We start from the raw sequence: 25,599 nt of genomic DNA on the forward strand, positions 1-25,599 counted from the left end.
TGCTGCTGGAGTGGTTGGCCCTGCTCCTGCAAGCCACATGGACTGGGGAGGGGTGGGGAGATAAGGAAGTGGAGTGGGGCAGGGGTGGGGGTGATGACAAGGACCTCAAACACCCCTGCCTACTCTTCTTCCTGGGGCCTGGATCCTTTTCCCACTGAGGAGCAGATGGAACATTCCAGGGGTCTGCCCCTGAGGATGCTCCTGACAGCAGATGGTGGGCAAGGCACCCTGGGGTGCAGCAGCATGGCAGCTTTCCTCTGCACACTGGCTGCAGAGATCTAGAGCCCCAACCCGCGGGCAAACTTCAGGCTACCCCAGCTCTCCTGTCTGCCCTGACCTGGAGCACTGGGAGTGCGGCCCAGGAGAGCCCTTGCCTAGCCGTCTGCCCTCAGTGCCCGCGGCTGGCCCCAGGCCCGCTACCCGGGGACTGGCTTGCTGCCCGAGAGACAGTTGACGGGCCCCTCCCCGCCCCCAGGGCCCTCCGGGGTGGCTCAGCCCGCTCCGCTGCCCTTGTACATCTTAGCGCCAGCATACTCCAGCTCTTGTTATACCTAATTGTTCCTGCGGTGGTTCGGGGAGTGGGTTTTTTTGTTTTTTATGAAATAAAATTTTTTATTATAAATTTAATATACTTTCAGAACATTTAGAAAATAGGAAAAAGTCACTTGTAAGCTCATCTCCACTCACCCCGACCCAACCACTGTTAGCATTATTGGTGTATTTCTTTGTATTTTCTCTAAGGGTTTCATACATGATTGAATTGATGCGTTTTGTACTTGATTTTTCCTTTCAACACTGTGTTGTGGTCATTTTCTGTGTTGCTATGCAACCTTCATTTTAAATAGCTGCTTATATTCCCTTATGTGGCTTTGCTGTGGTTTACATAACCATCCTGCACCTAAAAAATTAGGTTTCTTCATTGTTTGCAAAGCAAGGTTATTTTCATTTTATCATGGGATAGAGAGAGAAGAAAAAAATGGAAGCAGTCCTACACTTTGCCACTGTTTTCATTTAATTGATCTCATTTAATCCCTTATCATGGTTTTGAGGTAGATATTATTTATTTATATTTTACAGAGAGGAAAGAGGCAGGCTGGGGTTGAGTCACCCAAGGTCACGCAGCAATTTTAGTGGCAGGATTGGGATTTGAACCAAGCTTCCGGACTTGAGCCTCGTTTACATTAGTTTCGGCCCTTAATGGACTTTGCAGATGAGCTTGCTGTTCTGTCCTCCTTCCAACACACACACTTTACAGTTGATCATGTTCCAAGTGGCACTGCACGACCATCCCTACTTACACTTCACCTTATATAGCTATGTCCTAATGTCACCCTAGAACCCCAAACATGGGGTCCTTCCTGCGGGAAGACAGAGATAGCCCAGTCACCAGGCCTCTCTTTTCTGCACACCTCTCTGCTGCCTCCATCTCATGGCAGGTCACAGCACCCTCGAGTGCATATTGGATCTGACTCTTGCAAACAGCAGGTGGACCAAATGTTCTAGGACTGGCCCTGGGCATGAAGCCAGTCCAGGTGGGTACTGACCCTGAGACGTCTGGGGGCACTTGGTGGCACTGTTCCTCATGGAGGCTCAGCTGGCTCACCCCAGTCCAGCACTGCCCTTGGGGTCTCTGCTTCTCCCAGCATCCCCGCTGTCCACTGTCTACTCCAGCCCCTCTCACTCGCCCAGATAACACAGAAGCACAACCCTCAGCGCCGGAAGTGACATCAGCATGTAGATAAGCAGTGCCGCCTTTTTCTTTTTTCTTATAAAGTACCTTTTCAGAGTTTTTATTTTGAAATGATTTTAGATTTACACTCAAGTCACAAAGATAGCACAGGAATTTCCTGATTACCCTGCATCCAGCTTTGTCCCATATTAACATCTTACACAAACATGGCACAGTGATCAAAACGAAGACATCATTATTGACACACTAAACATTTTTAAAAATATTTATTTATTTTTGAGAGACAGAGGGAGACAGAGTGTGAGTAGGGATGGGGCAGAGAAGATACAGAGTCCAAAGCAGGCTCCAGGCTCTGAGCTGTCAGCACAGAGCCCAACACGGGGTTTGAACCCACAAACCCTGAGATCATGACCTGAGCTGAAAAACGCTCAACTGACTGAGCCACCCAGGCGCCCCTATTGATACAACACTATTAACTAAGCAACAGAATTTTGGGATTTCACCAGTTTTCCACTAATGTCCTTTTTCTGTTTCAGGATCCACCTATGCCTGCATGATACAGAAGGCCTAGAGGGGAGATGTGGCTCTCCCAAGGTCATTCAGCCAGCTAGTGGCAGAGCACAGGCTGAGCCAAACCTCCCCCTCCCTGTATACCTTGGGCTGCTGCCCTCCTCACACTCCTACTTTGCAGAGGGACGGCATTTGTTGCTCTGTAAAGGCCTCCAGAATCACAGACACCCTTGCCCCACCCTGCCTGCCCATCCCTGGCCCTGTTTCCAAGATTGCCTACACTGCCTTCCTGTACATGTGCTCACACGCGCATGTGTGTCCACGTGCTCTGAAATGACTGCCTCAGGCTTTGCTCCCATGGATTCTGGGAGTCCTGTACTCTGTGATCTACCAATTTGGCCACACTTGTCCATCATGCTGGGCAGCCCCCTCGCCCCCCCCACCCCACCCCCCACCAGTGTTCTACTCTCTCTGGAAATGGAGGATACAGAGCAAACTTTAACAAAGAACTTTCTTTATTTCTGGTTCTGGAGGCTTCTCCCTCAGCCCCCCTTCCTCCCTCAGCTTTTCTTGTCAGTCTTAGGGCCTCTGCTTAGTCTGGTGTGTTCTGTCTTCCACCCAATGCCTTGAGAAAGTCTACTTTCTGTTGTCCCCCTCTGCACTCCCAGAAGGGCTGGGTACAGTGCCTGGAGAGCCCTCTGCCTGCGCAGCCCTTCTCAGTTTACAAGGGGCTTTCCTGTTGCCTCGTGTGTTCCTCACCACAGGGGTGATTAGGTCCACTTAACAGGGGAGGAGTGTTTTTCCCAGTGATAATGGAGCCGTGGTTTCTTGCAGTCTGCTCTTCCAGGCGGCCTGGTGTTTATCTTAGGCTGCCTCTGAGGCTCTCATAGCCCTGCCAGACATGACCTCATTCTCTCTCAAATCATCCCTGGGAGGCAGAAAGGAGTCTGGGACCAATGCAGTCCCCACTTCACAGATGTGAAAACTGACCTGCAGACACACACACACACACACACACACACACAGCAAATACGTTGATAAGTTGCTTTTCAGTCCTAGGGGCCTGACTCAGTCCCGTGAGTTCCGTTGTTTGGGAGTGGAGAGGTCTTGGATAGGGCTGGGGGCAGCAGTGTTTGCCAAGTACTTCAAAAGACTGTGGGCCTGGCAGGGACATCCCACCTTCACATGCAGGGCCCTGTCTCCAGGGAACCTGCAGTCAGTTCCCTGGGAGAGAAAGGCCTAACGAGGCCAATCTGGTGTGACTGGAATTCCTGAGGGTAGGCATATTTCATGACAGTGGGCCTTTGTGTGGCAGCAACAAGAGCTGTGGCCAGGAGGACCCACCCTGATGCTGCCTGGTCATGGTGACCCACACTGGACAGTCTATAGAGCTCCTCCCATGACATCTCACCTTCCCAACAACCCTGTGAAAGAAGAGCTACTATGAATCTACTGTTCAGATGAGGAAACTGAGGCCCACAATTTATCCAGGGGCACATAGCCAGCCAGTGAGCAGTGGCCAGACATCTGCTTCCAAGTCCAATGCTTTGCTCCACCAAGCTCCCAAAAGGAAAGTGCACAAAGCCAGCAGGCAGGGAAAGGGGAGACCCAACTGAGGACAAGAAGCCCAAAGTTGGCTGGCTTCACAGTTTCACTCCAGTTGGCCCTGTCCTACTGTCCTGAGAGTAGGTTAAGGGAAGCTCTGAGGAGGAAAGGTCAGTCTGGGAGAAAGTAAGAACTCGCCAAAACAACCCACACCCTGCTCTCATTGCGCCAGGCCACCAGGCTGTGTGAGCTGGGTGTGTGTGTGGGGGCGGGGGGGGGGGGGGACAAAGATGAAGGAGCAGGACCTGGTCCCTACCCTCCACAGGGCTTTCAGTCTGCAGTGGAGAGGGCCCTAAAACTGTGTGGGAAATGCAGTGGGCAGGCCGCCAGGACATCGATGAAGGCTGGACTGGCTGATTCCAGACCTTCTTTCTATCCCCAGTCCCCTCCTCCCATCTCCAGCCACACCTTGACCATCTCAGCCCTGCTTCCTCCTTCCTCTGAGCACCTGTCACACCTCTTGACCAAGCCAATCATTTAGCACTTGGCTTATAACCCTCAGATGACTTTTTATTATATGTTTATGTCCACCTTCCTAAGGTCAGAATCTCCTCCAAGGCAGGAGCTACTCTTCCTCCTGCGACAGTGACATGAGGTACATTTTTAGTGAAGAAAGAAGGTTATTTGGGAAGTGATCAATTTGGGCAATACCATGGTAGGTGTATAACCACAGCTGCACAGTATAGGTCCAAGCCACAGCGCCGGGCCTCAGTGATGTCATCGGCTTGCTGTGACGTCATCGTCGCTGGCCACTGTGGCGCTCCTCTGCAGCCTGCAGGCACGATGACGTCACCGTCCGAACTCGCCCAGACAAGTGCTTGCTGGAGGAATTAGCGAAGCTGGCAGCTAGAAATGCCGGAGAGAGGCCGGGGCGGGGCGGGGCGGGGGGTGGGGGCGGGAGGTAACTGAGAGGCAGAGGTCAGTGCGCTGCGCGCACCACTCAGACCTGGCTCCTAGACCCCTTACGGACTGGCCCCGCCCCCTCAGTCTCTGACGCGAGCCAGCCAATCCGGGCAGCCCGCGGTGACGCGTAGCCTATCAGCGGACAGGGCTCTCCGGGCGCTTCCGCGTTCTCGAGCGCGCCTGGTCCGAGTCGGCAGGGGGAGGGGGCGAGGGCGACTGACTGGGATCTCACCCGCGTCCCACCCCACCCGGCGCGACCCACCTGCGGGGGCCCGTCCGCTCCCTCCCAGGGGACCCGATGGCCTCGGAGGGTCTGGCCGGGGCGCTGGCGGCGGTGTTGGGGGGCCAGGGGCTGAGTGTGCACAGCTGTGACTCGGAACCGGCCGAGGAGCCGCCGGCGCCGGTGCGGCTGCGGAAGAACGTCTGCTACGTGGTGCTGGCCGTGTTCCTCAACGAGCAGGTGAGCGTCCGCCCGCCGGGCCCAGCGCCAGGCCCTCTGGAGCACGCAGCCAGCCCCGGTGGGGACAGAGGACCTACCGACAAGAGCCACCGCTTCTTAGTGCGTGGTGCTTCCCAGTTTTGCAAAGCACTGACACTCACACTTACATCTGAGTTTTGTGCGGCCCAGCCCCGAGACTGTACCCTCAGAAGAGGGATCTGAGGCCCAGGAACCTGTTTATTTCCTCTCGCTAGGCCTCACTGTCTTGAGAGGAGGGCTGCCTTCTTTCCCCAGAATCTAGCATAGTGCCCGCCTCGGAGTGGGCTCAGATCTGTCCAGTGCTTCAGAGACCTCTGGGTCCCATGGACAGTAATGGCACAACCTGCACTTATACTCAGACTTTCTGCCCCACCGTGTGATGTTCTTTTGTGCTGATCCCTGTACAAGTTGCTGCAACAACAGCTAGAAGGGGCCAGGGCTGTAGGTAGGAGTTTATGGGGTGGGGCCTGGGAGTGTGTTTCAAAGCCTAGGCCCCAGTGTGAGGCCCCTCCATGAGGGGAGGGGGGATGTCTACAATGCATCTACAGACAGGAGTCAGCGCAGGATACATGGCAAGCCTCACTGTGGGGCCTAATCCCCAGCCCCTGAAACAGCTCCCAGGAATCTTAGCCCCTTTCTGAAATGGAAGTCTGAAAGCAAAGAGGGATACATTGCACAGCGAGACAGCTGCAGCCCCCAAGCACACAAGGACCAGTCAACAATTTGAGGTATCCACCAGTAAGGGGGTGTTGGGTGACTCTGAGCTAGGATCTAACCCCAGGGCAAGGGAAGGTTCCCAGCCCAGCTGTGGTGGGGGTGAGGATCCTCTCTCTCCCCTCAGGATGAGGTGCTACTGATCCAGGAGGCCAAGAAAGAGTGCCGTGGGTCCTGGTACCTACCCGCGGGGAGAATGGAGCCTGGGGAGACCATCGTTGAGGCACTGCAGCGGGAGGTGAAGGAAGAGGCTGGGCTGCACTGTGAGCCTCTGACGTTGCTGTCTTTGGAGGAGCGGGGCCCCTCCTGGATCCGCTTTGTGTTCCTCGCTCAAGCCACAGGTATGGCCCACCTGGTGGCAGTGTTTGGCAGGGGGCAGTTGACACCTTTCCCCCAACTTGTCCTCTGGTGAGATGAGCCCCTTATTCTGTCTGGTACAAGCCTGGCATCTCCAGATTCCAGCCTGAAGATTTGACCCCCAGCCCCCACAGCCCCATGACCCTGGGTCAGGGCTAAAATGCCTGGGTGGCCATTTACTCCGCCAGGCCCAGCATTTCTCTCAACAGAGACCCTTTCCTCCACCCCATCCTCAACATCCCTGCAGGTGGAATTCTCAAGACTCCCAAGGAGGCAGATGCAGAGTCCCTGCAGGCTGGCTGGTACCCTCGGACCTCCCTGCCCACTCCGCTGCGAGCCCAGGACATTCTGCACCTGGTGGAGTTAGCTGCCCAGTACCGCCAGCAAACCAGGCACCCTCTTATTCTGCCCCAGGAGCTTCCCTGCAGTCTGGTCTGCCAGCGGCTTGTGGCCACCTTTACCAGCGTCCAGACAGTGTGGGTGCTGGTGGGCACAGTGGGGATGCCTCACTTGCCCATCACTGCCTGTGGCTTCACTCCCATGGAGCAGAGGGGTGGCATCAAGATGGCCATCCTGCGGCTGCTACAGGAGTGTCTGACCCTTCACCACTTGGCAGTAGAGACCAAGGGGTTGCTTGGACTGCAGCACCTGGGCAAAGACCATGCAGATGGCATCTGCTTGAATGTGCTGGTGACTGTGGCTTTTCGGAACCCAGGTATGCAGAGGGAGCCCCCAAAGGTTCGGGGTGAGAACTTTTTTTGGTGGAAGGTGATGGAGGAAGACCTACAAAGCCAACTCTTACAGAGGCTTCGGGAATCCTCTGTCGTCCCAGTCAACAGATAGGAAGGTGCCATCTCTGTGCAAGGAGCTGGGTGACGGTGCTCCCCCCACCGTGGCTTTGCTTTCCTCTGGGGGAAGCAGGAGGTTGGCAGTCAGGGATCTGGTGGTGTTGGGAGCAGGCAGATTGTCTGGTCCCCTGGTTGTCAGGGGAATTTCCTTCTCCATGGAGCTGGTCCCTACATCGCACTGAAAGGACAGTGCCTTTAACCCAACAAGGATTCCAGAGCTCAAGGACCTAATTGCCCCATGGGTACGGATGAGGGCCCTCCTCCCTAAGGGGATGGATGTGAGAACCTTCTGAACGTGAGATGGCTACTCGTCATCATGAACCTACTTGTCATTTTCCATGCTTGCCTCAGGAAAGGCCTACATCTGATTCTCAGGCGCTGAGAACATGGACTGGGTGCTGAGGGAGGTCATTCCAAGGGAGTGGGCCCCTTGCTGAGTAAATACGTGGTACTTACTTTGCTTTCCTGCCTAAATGTCTCTGTGGAGAGGGAGTGAACAGGAAGAGGGGAGCACATCAAAAAAGAAGCTCCTCCCCTTGTCCCACCACCGCCCCCCATGTCTTCCCAGACAGCAGGCCCGTGTCCCCCACTTGCAGGACTGGGGCAGGCCGACTTCCTGCCACCCACTGTAGCGTCTGTGGCCCAGTGGGATTCTCTTTCTCTTCTCTGCCATGGTGTGAGGTGTCCACATCCCCTCCAAGGTTTGAGCTGTGAGAACACCAGAAACTCCAAGGGGGGCAAGGAGTTGTGAAAGCTGGCCCTGCCTCTCAGCAGAGTTTCATCTCTTTGGGCTTCCCTGTCCCCTCCCTGCATCACTCTGCCTACCTCTAGGCTCCTGCCTCTGCCATTCTACAACTCCAGACCAAGCCAGACCAAAACCTTTTATTCATTTCCCTTCAGTTCAGAAGAATCTTGATTTAAAAAAAAAAAAAAATTTTTTTTTTAAAAGAACTTTACTAAAATTTAAAGAAAAAACCCACAGGAAGTGAACAAAGAAAATATATCGTGTGCTACTCAATGGACGTAATACAGATTTCTGGTTCTGAGCAAGGAAACACTTGATGAGGCTTCCCTTCTGAGGTAACTCCATTCTGACACTGAAGACCCAGGATAACCTCCAAGGTCCCCTTCCCATCCCCTCCCCCTGCCATCTTTTCTAGCGTTAGGCTGTGGTAGGAATCCTTTTGTCCCCTCTGAGGACAAACATCTCCCACATGATGGAACCAAACCCTTTCACTCTGGTTCACTTCTCTCAGGGTCTGAGGGACCCACCAGTCTATATCCATGTCGAAGGGCAAACTTTGCTCCCACTTTAGCCTATAGTAGTTTTCAACCCTGGGTGCCCATTAGAATCACCTGGAGAGCTTTAGTAACAATGCTGGGCCACCCCCCAGAGACAGCTTTCACTGGTATTGTAAAAAGCAAATCAAGTGATTCTGACATGCACTGAGGTGAGAGCCACTCAGCAGCCCTCTCCAAGTTTCCAACTTGCTCTCTCCTGGAGTTCTCTCAGCTACCCCTCCTGAGCGCACCCCCACACGCATACATTTAGGGACCAAGTTTTTAAAATATGAAGTCCTCTAAAGCATTCATACAATTCCCAACATACAAACCTCAAAATGAGACTTGCATACAGATGCTTCAGATGGCCCATTCTTTCCCGGAGTCTCCAAGGCTAGCTGGCTCTCGGCTGTAGGTAAGCTGGGCAGAAATAGTGTGGCTTGGCCAAGAGAGAGCCTGGTTCCTGGCAAGCGCAGAGGAACATCAGATTTGCGCTGCCAGAGCCTCTCTATTTACCATCCGCCCCCCAGCACACTGCCCCCCTCCGCTCTAGTGCTGGAAAAGGAATTTGTCATTCTCAGGGAGGAAGATGGGCCTGAATGAGCAGCGGAGGCCTGCGCAGGAGGACACGAACAGTGGAGATCGGGGCAGCTGTGCCCACGCAACCAAACCATTGATTGCTGTGTTGTCTGGGGGGACGCAGTGCGAATGCTGAGGGGGATGGAGGAGGGGAGGATCTGTGACTCCCGGATGCTCAAATGTTTTCTGACTTGAAGAGTTCAGACCCAATTTGCCCCATGAGCTCTGCTCCCGTCCCACGCCAACACCCACGTGCGCACACACGCATGCATGCACATGTACGGTGTCCTTCAGAGTGGCAGTTAAGTCCTCCCCAGCTTGGAGGAATGCAGGAGAGGGAGAGGTCACTGAGTTCCTCCTCTTTCATGTCACCTCCTGGCAACCTGCGGCCGGCTTCTAGAAGCGGCATAGGCAGGAAAAGGAAGTGAAAGGGGCTTTGGCCTGCTCCTCCTTGCCCAGGAGCGAAGCCAGCCACTGCAGTCCTGCTGTGAGGTAATGCCTGGCGCCGCCTGTGTGTTCCTGCAGGTTGAGACAGATTCGGGCCGGGTGGGGTGGCAGCCCCAGCTGTGAAGGGCATGCAGGGAGAACAACACTACAACTGGCTGCCTGTGCCCCAGCACCTCCCCGCTAGGCCTTGGGGGCTTGGGGTCAGGTGGGCATCCTGGCCTCATCTCTCCCCTTGGCTCCCTTGCTCCCCTGGAAGAGTATTCCGTCTAGAACTCTGTGGGCTGGGTGAGATGTGGAGGGCCAGGCCTGGCCTCCCCGGGTCTCTGATCCCCTCTGCCCAGGTGTTGAGGACCTGCCGAGACGGGTTCAGAGGCGCCAGAGAGAAACCAGCTGGAGCCAGGGCCTGGCACCCAGCCCCCCACTTCCCAAGCCCTCTCCTGCCCTGGCTGCAGTTGCACCAAGGCTCTCATTAGCAGCTGCCCCCGCCTGGGCGCGGAGCATGCTTTGGGCATTTGCCATGAGGTGGTTGGGAATTTTGCAACAGCCTCCAAAAGGGCCGGGAAGGGAGAATGGGCTTCTCTGCCATCCACTGCCCTTTCACCACAGGTTAAGTCAAGAAGGCAGGAGAAAAAATGTCAAGTCTCAGCAGCATCTGTGGTACCTAGCAAGACAGAGACAGGGCTCCCACGCCCCCATCTCTCTGGCCTACAGTTCTGACCAGCCTGAGAGCCATCACTCACTCCCCCTGTGCCCCTGGAATTGAGCCACAGGTTTTGGCCCTGGCCACAAATTGTCCGTAGAGACAGGTGACACGCACGGAACACATGAGGGTTTGGGTCTGGGTGCTCAGCTGGCAATTACCCAGCTCTCCTGAGAAAGCCCCGAGGACACCATGCTGTCTGGGAGGCCATCTCTTTTGCTCCTTGGCCTCTGGTACCTTGGAGACCCACTCCCTGAACCCAGTCTGGTGTGACCGACAGGCCACGGTCTTCTTGAGTTAAGCTGGGAGTGGAAGCCCAGGCCTCCTCAGAGGCAGAGGCACCTGGGATGTAGAGGTGGAACCAAGCTCCCACCCTGGGAGGCAGGAGGTGGCAGCCATGCCAGGTGGGAGGCAGCTCTTGGGCAGAGGTGAGGACAGGAGTCCCCCATCTGGTCCTGCTCTTGGCTCAGACGTGCCCTTCCTGGGGCGGGGACAGGTGCAGGTGAGGACTGTGCGGGGGGAACTTGACAAAAGCGATGGCAGCCAGCTCCTTGCAGAATTCCTCAAGAACCACCACGCCCTGGAGGAGAGTCTGGTGGTCCAGCCTGAGGGAGACAGCATGGGGGTCATAGCTGGGAGGCAGCAGGAGCGTACCCAGGATGACAACCCAGTGTCCATGAGGTACATCCCAATGGCAGACACCTCTGAGGGAAGATGGAGTTCGGCAACGGGCCCTCTTTGCCCCCTGGCCTGTGCTCCTCCCACTTCCCTTGATCACTCTGCCCTCCCACCCCAGGGTCCATCCTTGGGCACCGCTTCCCTCGGTTACTTACTGCTCCCCGGGGACCTGACCCATCAGCTGCTTGCGTACCAGGAGCAGTTTGCCTGGGAACTGAGGTACTCTCTGAATTCTCTGCATCAAGTCCCCGATCACCTAGAGCAGGAATGAGACAGGACTGAGGGAGGGCAGTGGTGACACTCACGCAGGGTCCCCTGGCTCTGCAATACCGTGGCAGGGAAGGGGCCGTGTGCCTGTGCCTTCCCCTGGCGCTGGCCAGGGTTCCCACTCCTGTAGCCCCCCACCCCCGTCCCATTGCCATCCCTTCCTGCACCACCAGCGACACATGCCCTTCGGCTCCGGCATCCTTACCCTGACAAGCACAGAGAACAGACTCCTGCACCCAGGGGCCAGGTTGATGTAGGGATCCAGGAGATACTCATGGATAAGGGGGTGGGGGAAGAGGGCAAGCCGGGACAGGACTGAGGTCACTTGCAGGTTCAGGTTGTATGGCTGTAGGGAACACAGTGGACAAGCTGAGGGTTGGCAGGGGGCGGTGAGCATTTTTGCACTCCCCCAGCCAGGCGCCTGGCCAGTGTGAACGTGTGCGGGGGTGGGAGTCTCACGTGATGTGTGTGTGTCATGGATTCCCTGGGGCTGAGGGCCAGAACATGTTAGGGCGTGTGGAGCAGAGGCAAGATGGGGCTTCCCGCCTGGAGAACGGAGAGGGGAGGGGTTGGGGGAAGGAGAGTGTGGAGCTGAAGAACCAAAGAGGGCTCGACCCCCAGGGCCAGGCCACTCTCCTGAAGGACTCCAGAGGCAAACTGCCTCGAGTTTCCTGTGGGCCCTCACCTTGTAACCTTGTAGCCAGGGCCCAGTCCTGTTGACTACCTGTTCCAAAATCCGGGACATGCGGTCAAACAGCATTCGGAGGAAGTGACCCTCAAAGAAAGGCCGTTCAGGCTCATGGGGGTCCAGGGGTGTGGGACCGAGGGGCCAGCCCCAAGGGGAGACTCGGGAGCTGCACTCCTGGAACTGAAACAGAAGTGAGAGTTGAGGAGGTGAGCCCAGTGGTCAGGAGGCACCCACAGGCAGAGGAAGCCATGTGGGAAGGATACACTCGAGGTTCTTGGCCGGAGCAGGGAAGAGAGAGAGATCACAGAGGGAGAAGGTGGAATTTATCAATACCACGGCTTTGAGGGATGAGAAGTGGATGTTGGCAGAAGCTTCAACACTTACCAGTCCATAAGCATCGTGGACGTACGTGTCATATCCAGTCTCCTCTAGGAAAGCTGAGGTCTTGGCTTCCTCGGGAACCAGGCAGAGGAAACTGAGAGACAGGACCCTAGGTGTGGAGGGGCTCCGGCTGGGCTGCTCTGTCTTGCCCTTCCCCCTCTCCAGCCCTGAGGGAACACTCCCTCCTGGGCTGCCCCTCATCGGGGCTATGGCCAAAGATAGAACAAACAAACCTCAAGTGACTTAGATTTCCTGACCAGCTCCCTACCTGTTGACGATCTCGGTCACTGCTGTTTTGCCATCTGAGTTGGTGGCAGGGGCTGGGGGAGGCTTTGCAGAGGGTTGAAAGCTGGAGTTGAGGAAGCCGTCCGTGAAGTAGGGGTCTTCCTCCAGATCTCTGTGGCCAGGGCAGACGAGTGGTACCAAGGAATAAATGAATAAGTGTGGGGGTACTGAGGGCCGTAATGGGTCCTGGGCAGCCTGAGGCTTCCCAGAGGAACAAGGTTTCACTTACAGGGTGTCCTCGTAGCTCTCGGGCTCAGGTGAGCCTCGGGCCACATAATGGCGGCCCTCGAGGTTGCAGAGGACCAGGCTGCGGAGGACCTGCTCGTGTGGCTTCTGGAGCAGCTCCTCAAACAGCCGCAGCGTGGTGATGCTGATCTGGGTAAGAAAGGGTCAGCAGGCGTACCTAGGAATTGCTCACTCGGATAAGAAAGATCAGACAGCAGGGTTTGGGGGGAGTGGGTCGGTGCTGGTCTAGGAGCCAGGAGTCTGCCTGGTGCTGGTTCTGTTACTAATTTGATGTGTGCTATCGGGTAAGCCAACTGGCTTTTCTGTGTCTCAGTTTCCATGTTTGCAAAACGGAATATCGGCCTCACCTAGCTCAGAGTGGATGTAAGCCTCAAACAAGCCAAATGAATATGAAATAGGTCTGGAAAATATCAAGTCACATGGTAAGTATGCGATCACAGAAAACTATGTGACAAAAGCAGTCTGGCCGCCATGACCATGTCACTGTTGGGGGCGCAGGTAGGAGTTCCAATGCCTCAAGGTAAGCTAACGACAGTGGGAAGAAGCATGCAGGAAATCCCTTGGGTTGATGGGAGGCAGTAGGATAAGCCCCCTCCTGCCCCACCTCACCTCATCAGAGAGGTGATCGCAGTGCCCGATGAGGTGAGCGCACAGAGTGCGGGGGCCATCTTCGGGGGCTGCGGGCTGCGGGTCTGCACCCAGGAGGAAAGCCACAGCCTCTCGCAGCAGCGCAGGGGAGCGGAGCTGGCGCAGCATGGCCGTGAGCAAGGCGGTGGAGGTCAGCACACTCTGCTCAGAACTACAGGGAGACAGGGGCACCTGGTGGCTTAGTCAGTTAGCGTTTGGACAACTGGACAACTGTCAGTGCAGAGCCTGCTTGGGATTCTCTCTCCCCCTCTCTCTCTCTGTCCCTCTCCTGCTCCTCGTACTCCCTCTCTTTCAAAAGAAATAAATAAATAAACTTGAAAAAAAAAAAACAAAACTACAGGGAAAGAGCACTGAGCCAGGCCTGGGGTCTGAAAGCCAGACAGGGGACGTAAGACCAAAGAGGCAGCTAGGAGTGAATGAATGTGGTGCTGACAGAACCCCTTCCTGGTTTCCTTACATCTTGGCTTATATTTCTCGCTCCCTAGCCCTCCTGAGGTCCTAGAGTCCAGGAGCGGGAGGACTTTGTCAGCCCATGTGGCTCTGAGCCACGTGTGTCAGGGGGCCAAACCTGGCAAACATTAACCATGGAGCCCACAGACCCATGTGACTCTGGCCAAGGAGGTCCCTGGCCTTAGGGACAGGAAAAGGTTTGGTGGGGAGGGGCAGCTGGATCCAGACCATGGCCATGCCCAAGGGGACTGGACATAAACTTACACATGCAGGAGGTGGGGCTGCAGAATCTCCATGAATAATTTCTCAGCTACAGCCTTTGCCAAGGCGTCTGCAACCACCTGGGTGCCAAAGAGCATGTGTTAAACACATTTTACCCCACGAGTGCTTTCCACTGAGAAATAACTGTGTCCTTGCACAGTGTCTAACATAACAGGCAGACCTGGGGCCCTAGTTCCTGAGAGACCTACTTGTTCCTCAAGGTGGATGCAGTGAAGAGAGTGGGGTGAACCGCGGGGCACCCCCACAGAGAGCCCTGTTGATGTCTGCCCCTGCTCACCACGTGTGCCTCTGTGATGAGATGGTCGCAGTAATCAAACCAGCCCAAAAAGGCAGCCAAGGCCTCCTTGCCAGGGAAGGAAGCCTCATCAGACGGGGCACTGGGCAACCTGAAGGGGGAAGCAAGAAAGGAGCTGGGAGGCCTGCCTCAGGTACCTTCTGGAATCTGGGCCCCTTCTCCCTGCAACCACTGTTGCTGGGAGATCAGGTACAGAAGCAAAAGTGGTGTTTTCCTCAAGGGAAAGCTGGGATGGGCTGGGTTGGGCTATACCCTCAGGAAGAGGGTGGCCAGCAGGGGTCCCCATCCCTCCTGGGAAATCAGAGGAGTGGCTACCAGAGGACAGGGAGGGCTGCTAGCCACTGAAGATGTAGCCCTGCTTTCCCTGGCCAAGTGCCTACCTCCAACTGATGCCCTCTAAAGCGGCAATGTCTGCGGGGTCCAGGAAGGTGGGCATGGACTGGTACAGCTGGCAGAGGTGCTCGACGATGGCAGGGCAGCAAGGGCTGCTGTGCACCAGGTAGGTGGCAGCTGCCTGTGAAGCCACACTTACCAGGAGCAGCAGGTTCTCCTGGGCCTTCAGAGCCACCCGACCTTTCTAGGGGTAGGGGTACAACTTCAGGGACATACATCTGAGCCCCCAGATCCCCTCCCAGCAGTTCACCCTCCCCACCCCTGCCCACTCTGTGTGCAGCTAGCACCTTGCTCTTGCACAACCCGATCAGAGAGGTGATCAGGTTGCTTTCCCCAACTCCTCCATCTGGCTCCTCCGTCTCAGCAGGCAGCTGGGCGGTCAAGGCCTGGGCCTTACAGGGACTCAGGTCAGGAGACTTGCTGTGGGGGTGGTCCTTGTCTTGGATGCTGGCTGCCTCTCTAGGCAGGGTGATGGGTTCTTTGGATGACTTCTTCCTACTGACAATCTTTTTACCCTGCAAAGAAGGTTGCATGAGGCCAGCTCATGGTACAGACCATTCCCCATGATGCCCCCTTGGGAATACAGGCTGCACACTGGCTGGCAGGGCCTCGGCGTGGAGCTAGAGAGGAAGCCGCCTAGGTGCCTGAGTACCTGCTCCATCCTCTACTTCCTCAGAAGGGCCACAGGGGTCGTCTGCCCTGGAGTCTGGGCCCTCCCGCTTCTGTTCCCCACAGAGGTGCTCACTTCCAGGATGTAGGTGAGCAGGGCTGGATCCTGTTGGATCTTGGAGCAGAGAACGGTGGTGAACTGCACCTCCTCCTTTTCTGTTTGGGATCCAGGAACTGTCCCACCAAGTCGGAGAAGCTTCTAGAAGGGAGGCAAGATAGAAACAGAAGGGAATGGGGTAGCAGGGAGGAGAAGGGCTTGACCCTCAGACACCCCTTAGTTTCTTGGTCCCTCACCTGCACAGGCCTGTGGACGTTGAGGTAATGCAGGAGGGGGTGCTGCACCTGGGCCAGAACCTTGCTGAAGAACTGGAACACCTGCTGTCGCATGCCTGGGGGGTACTGGGGGTCAAGGAACAGAGTGCCCATCAGCAGATGAAGCCATGACCATCACCTGGAGTGCTCTTCCCCCATGGGCCATAGCACAATCCTCCCTTCTGTCACTGCTCAGAGGGCGCCTTTTCTGCAAGCCTCCTTCCTTCACTTCCTGGAGATACTACAGGTTTGCTTCCAGAGCACTACAATCAAGTGAGTATTGCAATAGGTGAATATCACGATAAAGCAAGTCAAATTAATTTTTTGGTTTCCTGGTGAACATAAAAGCTGTGTCTACACTATACAATAGTCTATCAAGTGTGAAATTGTCTTATATCTAAAAAGCAATGTACATGATCTTAACTTAAAAATACTTTATTGCTAAAAAATGCTAACCATAATCCACACTTCCAGCGAGTCATAATCTTTTTGCCGCTGGAGGGTCTTGTCCCTATGTCGGTGGCTGCCGACTGATCAGGGCGGTGGTTGCTGAAGGTCGGGGTGGCTGCGGCAATTCCTGAAAATAATACAATGAAATTTGCCGTGTTGATCGAGTCTTCCAATTTCCCTGCAGCCCGCGATGCTGTTTCATAGCACTTTACTCACAACAAAACTTCTTTCAAAATTGGAGTCAAGCCTCTCAAACCCTGCCGCTGCTCTATCGATTGAGTTTATGTCATGTTCTGACCCCTCTGTTGTCATTTCAAGCATCTTCACAGCATCTCCACCAGGAGTAGCTCCCACCTCAAGAAACCATAGTCTTTGCTCATCCAGAAGGAGTAACTCCTCATCCGTTCAAGTCTGCTCACGAGACGGCGGCAATTCAGTGCCATATCCAGGCTCCTCTTCCAGTCCCGGCTCTCTCGCCGTTCCCCCCGACACACACTCACAGACACCTCCGCCACCACAGTCCAGAAGCCCTCACGGTCCTCCATGGGGGCTGCGATCGAATTCTTCCAAACTTCTGTTCATGTTGCTATTTTGACCTCTTCCCGTGAGTCACGAATGATCTTAATGGCACCTAGAATGGTGACTCCTTTCAATTTACTTTGCCCAGATCCATCAGAGGAATCCCTGTCTGCGGCAGCCATAGCCTTACAACATGCATTTCTTAAATAATAATACTTGAAAGTTGAAATGACTCCTTGACCCATGGGCTGCAGAATGGATGCTGTGTGAGCAAGCACAAAAACCACGTTCACCTCGTCGTCCATCTCCATCAGCGCTCATGGGTGACCCGTGCACTGTCAGCGAGCAGTGGACTTAAAACACTCAGTGAGCAGAAGTGTAGTCATTCAGGCTTTGTTGTTCCATGTACAGAGCACAGGCAGAGTGGATGGATTTAGCATCATCCTTATGGGCCCTCGGCCTTCCAGAATAGTAAATGAGCACTGGCTTCACTTGAAGTCACCAGCTGCCTGTCCTTTGAAGCTTTGAAGCCAGGCATTGACTTTGCCTCTGTAGCTGTGAAAGTCCTAGGTGGCATCTTCTTCCAACAGAGGCTGCTTCACTACGTTGTAAACCTGTTGTTCAGTGTCGCCGTCCTCATGAATTATCTGAGCCGGATCTTCTGGAGAACCTGTGGCAGCTTCCACATCAGCTCCTGCTGCTTCGCCTTGCACCTTGATGTCACGGAGACAGCTTCTGTCCTCAGACCTCATCAACCAACCTCTGCCAGCCTCAGACTTTTCTCCTGCAGCTTCCTCACCTTCTCAGCCTTCACAGAATTGAAGAGAGTCAAGGCGTGCTGGATTAGGCTTTGGTTTAACAGAATGTTGTGGCTGGTTTGATCTTCTATGCAGACCACCCACATTTTCTCAGTAACAGCAACAGGGCTGCTTCGCTTTCTTATCATTCGTGTGTTCACCGGAAAGCACTTTTAATTTCCTTCAAGAACTTTTCCTTCCCATTCACAACCTGGCTAACTGCTCGGTGCGAGAGGCCCAGCTTTTGGTCTATCTCAGCTTTCAACGTGCCTTCTTCACTAAGCTTAATCATTTCTAACTTTTGATTTAGAAACATGCAACTCTTACTTTCACTTGAATACGTAGAGGCCATTATAGGGTTATTAATTGGCCGAATTTCAACATTGTTGTGTTTCAGGGAATAGGGAGCCCCAAGGGAAGGGAGAGAGATGGGGAGTGGCTGGTAGGTGGAGCAGTCTTACATGGGCACTGTCTGTGGTGCCCCCAATTATAATACCAACATCAAAGATCACTGATCCCAGATCGCCATAACAGATATAATCATGAAGTTTCAAATATTATAAGAATTACCAAAATGTGACACAGAGACACGAAATGAACAAATGCTGTTGGAAAAATGGCGCCAATAGACTTTCTCAACGCAGCACTGCCATAATCCTTCAACTTGTAAAACATGCAGTATTTGTGAAGCAGTCAAGTGCAATGCAATAAAACGAAGTCCGCCTGTATGAAACTGGCCTCCCCTGCACTGCCAATTCCCCGTCCCGCTTTATTTTTCTCCATGACCTTGTCATTGTTGAATATACTGCATGCAGGCTCCTCTTATTATCCACCACTCTCTGACTAGAATTTTTGTCTGTTTTAATCACTGCTGTGTCCCCAGCACCTAGGACCCTGCCTGGCACATGGCTGGTTCTTAGTACATCTTCACTGAATGAATGCTGACAGTAATGGGAGCATTTCCTCAACCTAGGTGACGGGAGGACAGGTGGAAGAGCCTGGAACACAGGGGCTCCAGTTTGGGTGGAAGGTTCCAGGGGCACCCCAGGGTCCTGCCCACCTCAGCCTTGCCCAGCGTGCACAGGGTCTCCAGGATTTTGTGCTGCAGCAGGTATTCCAGACAGGGCCCTGCCTCGCCAGCTGCTGTCTGCTGCCTCTCCTCGTAGACCAGGATGTCCAACATCTGCCTCAGCCGCCAGGGAATATCTGTTTTCTTGGCGGGGGTGTTTTCATCTAATAGAGATTCAGGAAACAAAGGTGGGGGGGGAAGAGGGGCACCCCGTGTTGAGGGGGGCCACCCCCCCCCCCCCCCCCCGAACCCGGGGGGGGGGGGCGGAGGGTAAACCTGGAGTAAGGCCAGGTTAACAGTTTGCTTCAAAGACCAAAGGAAATGGAAGTTAGCACTTGGTGCCTCTATATTTAACAAGACAAAAGATCTTTTAGGGACACCTGGGTGGCTCAGTTGCTTAAGGGTCTGACTTTGGTTTTGGCTCAGGTCATGATCTCACAGTTCATAGGTTCAAGCCCCACGTCGGGCTCTGCGCTGACAGTGTGGAGCCTGCTTGGGATCCTCTCTCTGCCCCTCCCCTGCTCACTTGCTCATTCTCTCTCTCTCTCTCAAAATAAATAAAATAAACATTAAAAAAATTACAAAAAAGTGGCATCATTTTTTCTCCAAACTCTGGGACATACAGAAGGGTACACTACCCAGGCTGTAGGCCAGCTCTGGGCCAAAGTGACAAGCCATGGGCTTAGGGGTCTCTGTCACATAATGTAGAAGCTGTCTTCTAGCAGCTTCCTGAGAGGTAACCTCCTGTCCTCTTTACACTCACAGGAGACAGTACTCCATTTTTTACAAGGCAGAAAAAAGTCCATGCACAACCACAGGTTCGGAGGCAAAGCAGTTTCACTGTGCGAAGGTCTTGGTGGAGAAGCTGGGGCTTTTGTAGTCAGAGTCTCAGACGGAGTGTTCTTGTAAAACTAGTTTTGATGCTTTGGGACTGGCCTTGGAGCACCCCCTAGCTTTTCTCAAAAGCATTGGCTTTTGAGCAACTTGGCTCACCTCCCCCACATCTGCACCTCTGGTCTAGGTACTGTTCAGGAAATGAATGGATGGGGTCAGATGAAACCTCAGGTGGACCTGAGTCAGTTCTGGATCTTTTCCCACTGTCCTGATAGATTGGGGCTCTCTGTCAAGAGATGTTCAGTCTAAAAGGTAGACTTGGGGCACCTGGGTGGCTCAGTCGGTTGAGCGTCCGACTTAAGCTCAGGTCACGATCTCGCGGTCCGTGAGTTCGAGCCCCGTGTCAGGCTCTGGGCTGATGGCTCAGAGCCTGGAGCCTGCTTCCATTCTGTGTCTCCCCCTCTCTCTGCCCCTCCCCCGTTCATGCTCTGTCTCTCTCTGTCTCAAAAATAAATAAAACGTTAAAAAAAAATAAATAAAAATAAATAAAAGGTACAGACTTCCAGTTAAAAAATAAGTAAGTCCTGGGAATGTTAAGTACAGCATGGTGACTATAGTTAATGTACTGTAAATTTGAAAACTGCTAAGAGTAGATCTTAAAAGTTCTCATCACAAGAAAAAAAAATTGGTAACTATACAGGGTGATGGATATTAACTAGACTTATTGTGATGATAATTTCACAACATATCCATACATTGAATCAGTATGTTGTATATCTGAGTTATATGATATGTTACATCAATTATATCTCAATAAAAAAGGGTCTTCAGTTTAATTTTTTTAATATCTAATGACATTTCTGATTCCTTTTAAAAATATTTATTTATTTTGGGGGAGAGCGTAAGCAGGGGAGGGGCAGAGACGGGGACAGAGGATCTGATGCTGGCTCTGTGCTGACAGGCTGATAGCAGCAAGCCTGATGTGGGGCTTGAACCCACAAACTGCAAGATCACGACCTGAGCCGAAGTCAGATGTGCAAATGACTGAGCCACACAGATGCTCCTCTGATTCTTTTTTTTTTTTCATGTTTATTTATTTTGAGAGAGAGAGCAGGGGAGGGGCAGAGAGAAAGAGAGGGAGAGAGAGCAAGAGAGAGAGTGAGAGTGAGTGGGTGGGGGGGAGGGAGGAAGAGAGAATCCCAAGCAGGCTCTGCGCTGTCAGCACAGAGCCCAATGTGGGGCTCAATCTCAGGAACCATGAGATCATGACATGATCCGAAATCACGAGTCAGACACTCAACCGACTAAGCCACCCAGGTGCCCCCAAAGATCTTCAGTTTAAAGCAATTGTTCTCAACTGGGGGCAATTTTGCCCCCAGGAACATTTGGCAATTTTTGGAGACATTTATGGTTATCACAATGGGTAGGAGGTGCTACTGGTGTCCAGTGGGTAGAGGCCAGAGCTGCTGCTAAACATGCACCCCCAAAAGCTCCCCCCCACAACAAAGAATGATTAAGTCCAATGTCAACAGTACCAAGATTCAGAAACGTGATTTAAAAGGACCTTTAGGGGTCCCTCAGAGTGTCCAAAGACTGCTTTTTAATTTCTTGGGCTGGCTCAGGCTGGAAATAAAGTCTTTAGGAAAGATGTAGACTGGAATCAAACCCTAGTCTGAACCAGGAGGTAGAAAGCCAGGGATGCAGGACAGGGTTACCTGGCCACCAGTGTGTATCTGCCAATACCAACATATTGACTACAGAGCAGCCAATCAGATTCCGCCCCTCAGAAAGCCATCCTGATGGGCCCAGATTACCCGAGGCTCTGGCTCTCAGCTAGGGGAGAAGGACACAGGCACGTTACATGCCTGGACTTCAGTTCTCCTCCTACCCTAGATTTCTATAAGGGAAATGCCCTCTAAGTCAGCTCAGGGGAAAGAGGAACAGGTACCTGGGGAGACTACAGGCCTGGACGTCTGCAGAGCTGGAAGCTAGGGGCAAGTGGGGCTCAACCTCTGCCTTGCAGTGTCAGGCCAGTGAGATGCCCAACTTCCTAGTCCCCACTCCTACTTCACTCGGCTCCTCTCCCAAAAGGTCAGGGTGGGGCCAGCCCCCAGTCTGAACTCCTCGGCAGCAGTTGTCACCTTATCCCAGGGCACCTGCATCTCTGCCTTGCGTGGTGACCCTGCCTACACCTTCCTCCCCACTCCCTGCAGGAGTCCCCCGTCCAAGGGGAAGCAGGCCCCACCTGTGCTTTCAATGTAGTAGTGCGTGATGCCCTTCCAGTGCTCCACGAAGGCCTCCAGCAGGTCAATGCTGGGCTCCCGCTGTGGAGAGAGCAGAGACACACAGCCTAAGTAGCCACCACGGGTGATCACGGGCTCCGCTGCCACCATCACCCATCAGAACAGATGTTCCACGATTTACCAAGTGTTGGGTCAGTGCTAGGCCCTGGAGGAAGCACTGTGATCCAGGTTCTGAAAGGGAACAATAACACATTTTCCCCAGGACAATCTCTTGGCACCTCTCCTGGACCCCCTCTGTCCTGGAAATGCTGTACTCCTGCTACATGTCATGATTCCACAGTCCCTGTCCTGGAAGAGCTAAGAATGTTGGTGGGGGAAACAGACACAGAAACAGATCCTCTCAAGACAGTTACACTACAATAGAAAGACATAGAGGAAAACAGTGAAGCGTCCCCAAAATAACAAAATAAAAATGATACACGTGGAAAACATGGCAGAGACAAAGCTTTTAGGTCCCTCTCAATCTGAGAGTCTGCAAAAATCTGTGTTCAAGGCCACTGAAAGGCTTCGTTCAACCAGATGGGTAATGTTAGCATGATATTAATAAAGCGCCTTACTTACAACATGCTTGCATCTTTTAACCAAGGCTGAGAACTGCTGGAGGAGTTAGGGGTGCACGGCCTGAAGCCCCAGGGAATTCTATTCCCATTGTGAGCAAGCCCCAAACCTCTCCCTTTTCCAGAAGTAATCTCTCCATCTCTACACTGAGAGTAGCTTTGAATTGATAACTACTTTCTCTGAAAACTCCAAAAAAGAGCATTTGTTCCCTTTTCTTGCGGAGTAAATGACTACAGGAGAAAAATGCACAAATAATCCCTTACCACAGATGCTCATTTCTACCTCTCCATCTCTGCTCAGGCCACTCCTTTACCCCGGAAGCCCTGCATCCCCCTACGCTTGCCTAGATCCTAACAGTCACCAGTGAGGTCTGGCTAAGGGCCACCAGCTCCAGAAAGGCCTTGCCAGAGTTCTTGGACACATCTTTCTCTAACCTCACACTTTACTACATCATAGAACTGACAGTCTACTCCTTATTTATTCAGTATCTTTTGAGTGCCCACTGTGTACAAGACGCTATGCTAGACACTATAAGCAATATAAGGATGTTGAAGACCCAGTGCCAGGGAGAAGAGAATATAAAACCACCCTGAATAACTCAGCTACAGGAAGTTGCATGAGGACACAGGAGAGATGGAACATGATCTCTGGGAAAAGAGCACTGGAACAGAGAAGGCTTTACTGAGGTTACCCTTGAACTAAAACTTGAAGAACAGGGTCCGAGTTCAACAGTTCGAGATGAAGGAAAGACATTTCCTGCAGAAGGAACTCTGCACAGAGTGTCTGGGACAAGGATGGGTTGATGAGTGTATGTGTCCCTGTACATCAAGCCACCAAGTCAGGATTGTTTTTTGCAGGCAGTGGGGGGCAGTCAACGACATCTTCTGAGCAGTGTTCCAGGCAGGGTCATCTGGCAGTTTTGTGTAGGCGATGAAGGCAGGAAGAATGGTTGGAAGGCCATTATGATAGGAGAAAGAAGCAGTAACACTGAATCAGAGGCCCTGAAACGCTCCCAGACAACCTTGTCTTCTTTCAAAGTTAGCTGTGGGGGGCATGACTCTTACTGGAGTGGCACCTCCAGTAAGTCATTCCAAACACACTTTCCACATGAATTGACTGCATCTTACCACGTCCTGTGTGATACTATTATTGCTGGATTAGTGCTCACCTCTTCTACCAGACTGTGAGCTCCCTGAGGGCTCGGGTTCTGTGTTTTCTACCTCTGCCTGCTCCTAAAGGGCTCTGCACATAGTGACTACTCATTCATATGTACTAAATAGCTCAGCAAACTCCTTAACACCTCCTTTCCATAGTTTCTTGTCTCTTGGAAAGCCCCCTGCTCCTTGACCAGCACTATAATTATCTCACTTTTCTGTGATGGGCTCTCATCTAGTCTCAAAATTCATTGATAGTCTCCTAAAACCTTGAGCTGGACTTACATTAGAAAAGAACAATTGGGTAAGAGGAGAACCCAGAGAACACAGACTGTTAGCAAACTGTAACGGACTGTCACAAAACAGACTGTTGGAAGAAAGCAAGGGAATCTACTATTAGTTATCATAACTCCAAAGGAACTATACCACATGATGATCTTTACTATCTTCGTTAATGATAACAAAGATGTTTTTTAAAAGAACCATAAGGATTGCTATTCTGTTTTGTCAGAAGAGGGCAGGAAGGAGCACTCTCCCTCCTTATAACAAGGAGTCAAGCAACTTGCTGGGGTCCTAACCTGGTGACCCAGCCAGGGGAAGGGCTATGCCCTGATCTGGGGGGTAGAGAGCAAAAGAGGGGCTCCTATCTCTCCTGACAGCTATACTGGGTCAGCCAAACTTCCCCAGAATTGTCTATATATTGTATACTCAGGAGCAGAAGATCACTTGCCTAAAAATATCTCCCTTGACCACCAGTACCCCCTCCAGCCACTGATGCAGAAATTCCCTCATTGGAAGCATTAGAAATTCACTTCTCAAAACTAAGGCTCTCTCTGGCCCACCTACCCACGCTGCCCATGGAGCTTTCCCTGACAGGTATGAAGTAGTTTGTCACATCACTTTCTAAGATGACAGCTGTCTTGATAGGAGACAAGGAGGAGCGGAAGAAGAGATCATTTTAGAACCCCTCCCAAGGGGGGCTGCCCTGGAAGCACCTGGACATCAGGAAGGTCAGGGCTGGGGACAGGAGGAGAGGCAGGAGGAGAAGCTTTTCACTTTCTTCACAAATCTCATTAAGGCTGAGCCTGTTCCCATGTACAATAAGCTCTGTTTCGGGGGGGTGCGTTGAGGAGAAAGGAGGTGAAACACAAGTCTGTTTCTCCAGAGCAACTCTGATACAATATACTAAACCGATCAATTAGAGGAGGACTTCTACTTTGAGACAAAAGAACTGTTAACTCTACAGACAGATTCTTGGCAGGGTTGCTTTAAACAGAAGGCCTCTGGCCTACCCTATCCACACTGCACTTTTATCTCACTGAATGAAGTGAACCCGCCTGTGACCAGCCTTCAACTCCCAACAGAAAATGGCAAAAACACAAACTCTTCCTCACATGGCTGCCCCAAGGCCCCACCAGGCTGGCCTCTCCTGACTCAAGGTCAACCTGGCTCCGCTGGTGTGGTGCGGCTAGTGTGGTGGGAGATAACATTCTGTATACAGCCCCTGGGCCCTGCTGTTTCCTGGGCCAGGCACCCACCCACCTCTGGGTTGTGTATACACGGTCAGGGCTTGGGCCATCTGGGCCCGGACTTCTCAAGTGGAGGCTGAGAGACACGCGCCTGACTAAGGTCCTGGGGTTGTCTGGAGGCTCAGAAGGAGGGCAAGGGACGTCTATTTTTCAAGCCCAGGTGACCAGGAAGGGAGGAGCGTGGGCCGAGGAGGAGGGCGAACAGCCTGGGGAGGGGACTTTGTGGAAGAAACTCTTGGGTGACAAGGAAGCCCTCTGGCACAGAAGAGTTGTTGGGGAACTGGGAGCGAACTGGGAACGGGGAGCAGGAAAAAGAGACAGGAAGCCATTTGGGGAGAAGGGTTAGGGGCTGGGGCGATACGGAGAGGGGCTGGAAGTCGGTGCGATCGGGAAAGAAGCCACGCGAAGCAGGAGTGCTGTTCGGGGAGTGGGGGGGCGACGGGGGAGAGAGGAGGCCGGGGAAAGGGCGCCGCGGCCTGGGTGGGGGTCCCTTCCCCGAGGCGGGCCCGCTTCCTCCGCCCGCCTGCCCGCCGGATCCTCCCCCGGTCCCGCGCCCGCCCTTCCGGCCTAGGCCCCGCGCGCCCGGCCTCCCCCGCCTCACCGCCCCCACGGCCTCCTGCAGCAGCGCTCCGAGCCGGCTCAGCATGTTGGCGGCCCGGCCCGGCTCGGCTCGGCTCCCG

General features: G+C 53.4%; 2 protein-coding genes across 9 annotated transcripts; one reads left to right on the plus strand and one right to left on the minus strand.

Annotated features, from left to right (window-relative positions):
• The first annotated feature begins 4,032 nt into the window (after nt 1–4,032).
• Nucleotides 4,033–7,561, plus strand: NUDT18 (nudix hydrolase 18). The gene is made up of 3 exons (XM_040490344.1): nt 4,033–5,168; nt 6,028–6,241; nt 6,505–7,561. Exons 1-3 carry the CDS (start codon nt 5,007–5,009, stop codon nt 7,098–7,100), a joined length of 972 nt encoding a protein of 323 aa, XP_040346278.1. The 5' UTR covers nt 4,033–5,006; the 3' UTR covers nt 7,101–7,561.
• A 478-nt stretch (nt 7,562–8,039) lies between these two features.
• Nucleotides 8,040–25,593, minus strand: FHIP2B (FHF complex subunit HOOK interacting protein 2B). 8 transcript variants are annotated; one of them, XM_040490339.1, is made up of 17 exons: nt 25,521–25,593; nt 21,621–21,699; nt 18,533–18,705; nt 15,689–15,793; nt 15,471–15,593; nt 15,013–15,240; nt 14,713–14,909; nt 14,315–14,423; nt 14,020–14,096; nt 13,267–13,456; nt 12,641–12,786; nt 12,395–12,523; nt 12,130–12,220; nt 11,782–11,925; nt 11,263–11,403; nt 10,946–11,046; nt 8,040–10,717 (listed from the first exon to the last, which is right to left on the minus strand). In XM_040490339.1, the coding sequence occupies exons 1-17, from the start codon at nt 25,563–25,565 to the stop codon at nt 10,579–10,581; spliced, it is 2,217 nt and encodes a 738-aa protein (XP_040346273.1). In that variant the 5' UTR covers nt 25,566–25,593; the 3' UTR covers nt 8,040–10,578. The 8 variants fall into 8 exon arrangements, with proteins under 8 accessions (XP_040346273.1, XP_040346271.1, XP_040346272.1 ...); XM_040490337.1 differs by having other exon boundaries at nt 11,743–11,925; XM_040490338.1 differs by having other exon boundaries at nt 12,130–12,235.
• Nucleotides 25,594–25,599: the final 6 nt, after the last annotated feature.

Source organism: Herpailurus yagouaroundi, unplaced genomic scaffold (genome assembly GCF_014898765.1).
Source record: "Herpailurus yagouaroundi ecotype Mexico unplaced genomic scaffold, PumYag 181, whole genome shotgun sequence".
Taxonomy (NCBI): domain Eukaryota; kingdom Metazoa; phylum Chordata; class Mammalia; order Carnivora; family Felidae; genus Herpailurus; species Herpailurus yagouaroundi.